Consider the following 7,500-nt stretch of genomic DNA (forward strand, 5'->3'; position numbering starts at 1 on the left):
AAGGAAAGAAAGGAGGGAGGGAGGAAGGAAAGGAGGGAGGAAGGAAGGAGGGAGGAAGAAGCAAGGAAGGAAGGAAGGAAGGAAGGAAGGAAGGAACAGTAGAGGAGCCTCCTCTCCATGTGTGAGTACATACTTGGAGACGTAGATCCCCAGACCGAACTCTTTCCCTCCTCGGATGTTGAAGCCGAGGCAGTAGTCGTCGGAGGTGGTGTAGAGGTGGACGATCCTCTGCAGAGCGTTTCCTGAGCTGGCGTCTGAAGGAGTCCGTCCGCTCTCCTCCACCACCATACGCCTGTGGATCAGGTCAACCCTGAACACACACACACAGGAGACATTACTCTACATCAGGGGTGTCAAACATGCGGCCCGTGGGCCAGAACCGGCCGCAGAGAGGTCCAATCCGGCCCAGTTTCCTTCTTCCTCTTTTCCTTCCTTCCTTCTGTCGGTCCTTTCTTCCTCCCTTCCTCCTTGTCTTCTTTTCCTTCCTTCCTTCCTACCTTTCTTCTTTTACCTCCTTCTTACCTTTCTTCTTTTCCTTCCTTCCTTCCTTCCTTCCTTCCTTCCTACCTTTCGTCTTTTCCTTCCTTCCTTCCTTCCTTCCTTCCTTCCTACCTTTCGTCTTTTCCTTCCGTCCTTCCTACCTTTCTTCCTTCCTTCCATCTGTCCTTCCAACCTTTTCCTGTCTTCTTTTTCTTCCTTCCTTCCTCCCTCCTTCCGTCTTTCCTTCCTCCCTTCCTTCTTTTCCTTCCTTTCTTTCTTGTCTTCTTTCTTCTTCCTTCCTTCCTTCCTTCTTGTCTTCTCTTCCTTCCAGCTGTCCTTCCTGTATTCTCTTCCTTCCTTCCTTCCTTCCTTCCTTCCTTGACTTAATAAAAACAGGAAGTGGGGAACACCAGAGGTAGCATAAACTATTAATTGAGTATAAAAGGTGTTATCTTTTGAGCCACAGTTGCTCATAACTCTAATTTTTTTTGGGGGGGGGGGTTTACCAGGTGGTTTTCTCCTTGGAGTAGCGGATGCCGGGGACTTTTCCCACTCGTCTCACCACCATCCTCAGCCTGTTACTTCCTGTCAGCACCTTCACAGCGCTGCTCATGGTGATGCTCTCCAGACTGATGCCGTTCACCTCCACCAGCTTATCTCCTACGAGCAGACCCGCCTCCTCTGCACACACACACACACACACACACACACACACACACACACACACACACACTTATATCAGGATCAAGCTCAACACAAACCACCATCATCATCATCATCATCATCATCATCATCATCATCATCATCATCATCATCAGCTCACATGTGCTCCAGCTGTTACCTGCCGTGCTGTCATCCTCCACCTTACTGACGAAGATGCTGAGTCCGTGCTCGGAGCCGCCGCGCACGCTGAAGCCGAGCTTTCCATCCACGCTCTTATCCACCGTGATTGTGTGGAGGTCCTCGCAGTCATCTCCACCTGGAAATAAAAAACAAACACATACTCGTGATGTTTAAAGACCGTGTAAAGTGAATTCAGATATTTTCTTCTAAACACATTAAATAGGTCATAAATGTATTTCTAAAAAAGGTGTAAAAAGCATTTCAACCATTTAGATTTGAATTGTGGAGCTAGGCTTCACAAACTGTTTCAACATTTCTGTATTCAGGATTTAGTGATTAGCATAAACCCGCCCCTGCTGCTGTAGAGGTATAAATACATTCAGCACACACTACTACTACTACAGTCTACAGTTAGCTCAGTTAGCCGCTGAGCTAGCCGCCGAGTTAGCAGCCGAACTAGCCGTCGAGCTAGCCACCGAGTTAGCAGCTGAGTTAAGGAAGGATGGAACGGAGGAAAAAGGAAGGGAGGAAGGGAAGGAGGAAAGGAAACAAGGAAGGGAGGAAGGAAAGTAGGAAAAGAGGGAGGAAAGAAAAGGAAAGAAGGAAGGGAGGAAGGAAGGTATGAGGGAGGGAGGAAGGAAGGTAGGAGGGAGGAGGGAGGGGGAAAAGAAGGACAGAGGAAAGAAGGAAGGAGGGAGGGAGGGAGATAGAAAGGGAAATAGGAAGGGAGGAAGGAAGGAAAGAAGGACAGAGGAAAGAAGGAACGGAGGAAAAAGGAAGGGAGGAAGGGAAGGAGGAAAGGAAAGAAGGAAGGGAGGAAGGAAAGTAGGAAAAGAGGGAGGAGGAAGGGAGGAAAGGAAAGAAGGAAGGGAAGGAAGGAAGGTAGGAGGGAGGGAGGGAGGGGGAAAGAAGGAAGGAGGGAGGGAGGGAGGGGGGAAAGAAGGAAGGAGGGAGGGAGGGAGGGAGATAGAAAGGGAAATAGGAAGGGAGGAAGGAAGGAAAGAAGGACTGAGGAAAGAAGGAAGAGTAAGGGAGGGAGGAAGGGAGGGAGGAAGGAAAGTAGGAAAGGAGGGAGGAAGGAAGGGAGGAAAGGAAAGGGAAAGAAGGAAGGAGGGAGGGAGGGAGATAGAAAGGGTAATAGGAAGGGAGGAAGGAAGGAAAGACGGACAGAGGAAAGAAGGAAAGAGGAAGGTAGGGGGAGAAGGGAGGGAGGAAGGAAAGTAGGAAAGGAGGGAGGAAGGAAAGTAGGAAAGGAGGGAGGAAGGAAGGGAGGAAAGGAAAGGAAAGGAAAGGAGGAAGGAGGGGTAGAAAGGGAAATAGGAAGGGGGAAAGGAAGGAAAGAAGGACAGAGGAAAGAAGGAAGAGAGTAAGGGAGGGAGGGAGGGAGGAAGGAAAGTAGGATAGGAGGGAGGAAGGAAGGGAGGAAAGGAAAGAAGGAAGGAGGGGGGGAGGGAGGTAGAAAGGGAAATAGGAAGGGAGGAAGGAAGGAAAGAAGGACAGAGGAAAGAAGGAAGGGAGGAGATAGGGGAGGAAAGAAAGAGAGAAGGAAGAAGGAAGGAAAGGAAGGAAAGAAGGAACGACACAAAGGTTAACTGGTCAAATATAATCAGGCTCAAATTTCTAAATGATGTTTCCTTAGACTTATAAACCTAAATGATTGAGTGTCATCTCTCTCTCTAGACGTTGGAAAAAGGAAGGGAGGAAGGGAAGGAGGAAAGAAACAAGGAAGGGAGGAAGGAAAGTAGGAAAAGAGGAGGAAAAAAAGGAAAGAAGGAAGGGAGGAAGGAAGGTATGAGGGAGGGAGGAAGGAAGGTAGGAGGGAGGAGGGAGGGGGGAAAGAAGGACAGAGGAAAGAAGGAAGGAGGGAGGGAGGGAGATAGAAAGGGAAATAGGAAGGGAGGAAGGAAGGAAAGAAGGACAGAGGAAAGAAGGAAGAGAGTAAGGGAGGGAGGAAGGGAGGGAGGAAGGAAAGTAGGAAAGGAGGGAGGAAGGAAGGGAAGAAAGGAAAGGAAAGGAAAGGAAAGGAAAGAAGGAAGGAGGGAGGGAGGAAGAAAGGGAAATAGGAAGGGAGGAAGGAAGGAAAGAAGGACAGAGGAAAGAAGGAAGGTATGAGGGAGGGAGGAAGGAAGGTAGGAGGGAGGAGGGAGGGGGGAAAGAAGGACAGAGGAAAGAAGGAAGGAGGGAGGGAGGGAGGTAGAAAGGGAAATAGGAAGGGAGAAAGGAAGGAAAGAAGGACAGAGGAAAGAAGGAAGAGAGTAAGGGAGGGAGGAAGGAAGGTAGGAAAGGAGGGAGGAAGGAAGGGAGGAAAGGAAAGAAGGAAGGAGGGAGGGAGGGAGATAGAAAGGGAAATAGGAAGGGAGGTGGGAAGGAAAGAAGGACTGAGAAAAGAAGGAAGAGAGTAAGGGAGGGAGGAAGGGAGGGAGGAAGGAAAGTAGGAAAGTAGGGAGGAAGGAAGGGAGGAAAGGAAAGGAAAGGATAGGAAAGAAGGAAGGAGGGAGGGAGGTAGAAAGGGAAATAGGAAGGGAGGAAGGAAGGAAAGAAGGACAGAGGAAAGAAGGAAGGGAGGAAGGGAGGGGGAGGAAGGGAGGGAGGAAGGAAAGTAGGAAAGGAGGGAGGAAGGAAGGGAGGAAAGGAAAGGAAAGAAGGAAGGAGGGAGGGAGGTAGAAAGGGAAATAGGAAGGGAGGAAGGAAGGAAAGAAGGACAGAGGAAAGAAGGAAGGGAGGAAGGTAAGGGGAGGAAGGGAGGGAGGAAGGAAAGTAGGAAAGGAGGGAGGAAGGAAGGGAGGAAAGGAAAGGAAAGAAGGAAGGAGGGAGGGAGGGAGGTAGAAAGGGAAATAGGAAGGGAGAAAGGAAGGAAAGAAGGACAGAGGAAAGAAGGAAGAGAGTAAGGAAGGTATGAGGGAGGGAGGAAGGAAGGTAGGAGGGAGGAGTGAGGGGGGAAAGAAGGACAGAGGAAAGAAGGAAGGAGGGAGGGAGGGAGATAGAAAGGGAAATAGGAAGGGAGGAAGGAAGGAAAGAAGGACAGAGGAAAGAAGGAAGAGAGTAAGGGAGGGAGGAAGGGAGGGAGGAAGGAAAGTAGGAAAGGAGGGAGGAAGGAAGGGAGGAAAGGAAAGGAAAGGAAAGGAAAGGAAAGGAGGAAGGAAGGAAGGGAGGAAGGAAGGGGGAGGTAAGACAAAGAGAAGGAGGAAGGGAGGAAAGGAAGGAAGGGAAGGAAAAGAAAGGAAAGGAGGGAGGAAGGGAAGTAGGAAAGAAGGGAGGAAGGAAGGGAGGGAAGGAAAGGAAAGAAGGAAGGAAAGGAAGGAAGGAAAGGAGGGAGGAAGGACAGGAGGTAAGGAAAGAAGAAAGGAAGGTAGAAGGGAGGGAGGGGGGAACGAAGGACAGAGGAAAGAAGGAAGGAGGGAGGTAGAAAGGGAGGAAGGAAGGAAAGAAGGAAGGGAGGAAGGTAGGGGGAGGAAAGAAAGAGAGAAGGAGGAAGGAAGGAAAGGAAGGAAAGTTTCTAAATGTTTCTTTATAAACCTAAATGATTGAGTGCTATCTCTCTCTCTAGATGTTACTACGTGTTTCACAGGAAGTCCGGCTGCTTCCTCACCATCCACCGGCGAGTTGATGAGGATGACCCGGCCCATCGGCGAGCAGGATCGGATTCCCCGCCGGCGCTGCTCCTTCTTCCGTAAGAGGTGGCGTGTAGCCGTGTGCGACCCCTGCGACCCCTGTGGGGGCTTCTCCCTGCGGGACGGGTCTGACGAGTGAGCCATGGAGGCCGGCGGCAGGGTCCGCTTTCAGCTCCGGGGGGAGGCGACTACAGCGGCATACAGCAGAAGGAAGGGGAGCCTCAGGCAGCTGGTCCTCTGGGTGCCCTGCATACTGGAACTGTTGAAGAAGGGAAGAAGGATCAATGACCCCATCGGTTTTGACTGTTCCTTCCTTCCTTCCTTCCTTCCTTCCTCCTTTCCTTCCTTCCTTTCGTCTGTCCTCCCTGCCTCCTTCTTTACTTCCCTCCTACCTTCCTTCCTTCCTTCCTTCCTCTTTTCCTCTTTTCCTTTCTCCCTCCATCCTTCCCTCCTTTCCTTCCTTCCTTCTTCTCTCCTTTCCTTCCTTCTTTCTTTCCTTCCTTCCTTCCTTCCTTGCTCCCTCCTTTCTTTCGTTCCTTCCTTCCTTCCTTGCTCCCTCCTTTCCTTCCTTCTTCCTCCCTTCTTTCCCCTTTCCTTCCTTCCTTCCTTTCCCTCCTCCTTTCCTTCCTTCTTCCTTCCCTCTTCCTTCCTTCCATCCTTCCCTCCTTCCTTCCTCCCTTCTTTCCTTCCTTCTTCCTCCCTTCTTTCCTTCCACCCTCCTTTCCTTCCTTCTTCCTCCTTTCCTGCCTTCTTTCATCCCTTCCTCCTTTCCTTCCTTCTTCCTCCCTTCCATCCATCCTTCCCTCCTTCCTTTCCTTCCTTCTTCCTTACTCCCTCCCTTCCTTCCTTGACTCGAGGACAACAGGAGGGTTAAAGCACTCTATGTCCTTATATGATTTTAAAGCAAATCATTATTTTATGCTGCAACCTTATATTTAATGCTTCTTATTATTCTTATTCTTATTCTAGTATTTTATTTATGTCTTTCTATTTTTCTGTACTTTGTTTTCATTATTGATGATTATGATTATCTGCATTATGTGGTATCTGTAGCTTGCTATGAGGATCCTTAACTCACCGATGCCGGCCGCTTTATGACATGACAGCTGACTGTTTGACCTGCTGGAGTCACACTTTGATCCATTGCTGCCCATGTTGCATCTCTCTCACCTGTCTGAGTCTCCAACAGAGGAAAACATCAACAGTTAAGTGTGCAAATAATCACATTTAAAAAAAAACACACATAAATACACTACAACATAACTTAAAGCAGGGGTGTCAAACATGCGGCCCGTGGGCTAGAACCGACCCGCCGAGAGGTCCAATCCAACCCAGTTTCCTTCTTCCTCTTTTCCTTCCATCCATCTGTCCTTCCTACCTTTTTTCCTTCATTCCTTCCTTCCGATCTTCTTTTCCTTCCTTCCTTCCTTCCATCAGTCCTTCTTCCCTTCCTTCCTTCCTTCCTTCCTTCCGATCTTCCCTTCCTTACTTCCTTCTTGTCTTCTCTTCTCTTCCTTCCATCTGTCCTTCCTACCTTTCTTTCTTCATTCCTTCCTTCCGATCTTCTTTTCCTTCCTTCCTTCCTACCATCAGTCCTTCTTCCCTTCCTCCCTTCCTTCCTTCTGATCTTCCCTTCCTTACTTCCTTCCTTCCTTACTTCCTTCTTGTCTTCTCTTCTCTTCCTTCCATCTGTCCTTCCACCCTTTCTTCCTTCATTCCTTCCTTCCGATCTTCTTTTCCTTCCTTTCTTCCATCTGTCCTTCTTCCCTTCCTCCCTTCCTTCCTTCTGATCTTCCCTTCCTTCCTTCCTTCCTTCCTTACTTCCTTCTTGTCTTCTCTTCTCTTCCTTCCATCTGTCCTTCCTACCTTTCTTCCTTCATTCCTTCGTTCCAATCTTCTTTTCCTTCCTTCCTTCCTACCATCAGTCCTTCTTCCCTTCCTTCCTTCCTTCCGATCTTCCCTTCCTTCCTTACTTCCTTCTTGTCTTCTCTTCTCTTCCTTCCATCTGTCCTTGCTCCCTTTCTCCGGTCCACATGAGATCAAATTGGGGGGTCAAACTCATCTTCATTCAATGGCCACATACAGCCCAATTTGATCTAATGTGGGCCGGTGCATTGAAGGAAGGAAGGAAGGATGGAAGGAAGGAAGGAAGGAAGAAAGGAAGGAAGGAAGAGAAGACAGGATGAAAAGATGGAAGGACGAAAGGGAGGATTGAAGGAAGGGGGGAAGGAATGAAAGATGGAAGAAAGGAAAGAAGGAAGGAAGGAAGGAAGTGGGGATGAAAAGATAGAAGGACGAAAGGGAGGATTGAAGGAAGGGAGGAAGGAATGAAAGAAGAAAGGAAAGGAGGAAGGAAGGAAAGATTGAAGGAAGGAAGGGAGGAATGAAGGAAAGATTGAAAGATGGAAGAAAGGAAAGATTGAAGGAAGGAAGGAAGGAAAGATTGAAGGAAGGAAGGGAGGAAGGAAGGAAATATTGAAGGAGGGAAGGAAGGAAATGTTGAAGGAGGGAAGGAAGGAAAGATTGAAGGACGGGAAGGAAGGAAAGATTGAAGGAAGGAAGGGAG

The 7,500-nt window shown here is 48.9% G+C and overlaps 1 protein-coding gene across 1 annotated transcript in view; it reads right to left on the reverse strand.

Moving 5' to 3' along the window:
• The window catches only part of LOC128381857 (PDZ domain-containing protein 7-like), a 20,470-nt gene extending 15,392 nt beyond the window's left edge, over positions 1 to 5,078 (reverse strand). Inside the window, 4 exon segments of the mRNA XM_053341881.1 lie at positions 134 to 310; positions 987 to 1,161; positions 1,322 to 1,459; positions 4,913 to 5,078. Of these exon segments, the coding sequence (XP_053197856.1) occupies positions 134 to 310; positions 987 to 1,161; positions 1,322 to 1,459; positions 4,913 to 5,078 (656 nt within the window).
• Positions 5,079 to 7,500: the final 2,422 nt, after the last annotated feature.

This window comes from Scomber japonicus, chromosome 20 (assembly GCF_027409825.1).
Source record: "Scomber japonicus isolate fScoJap1 chromosome 20, fScoJap1.pri, whole genome shotgun sequence".
In the NCBI taxonomy this organism is placed as follows: Eukaryota; Metazoa; Chordata; class Actinopteri; order Scombriformes; family Scombridae; genus Scomber; species Scomber japonicus.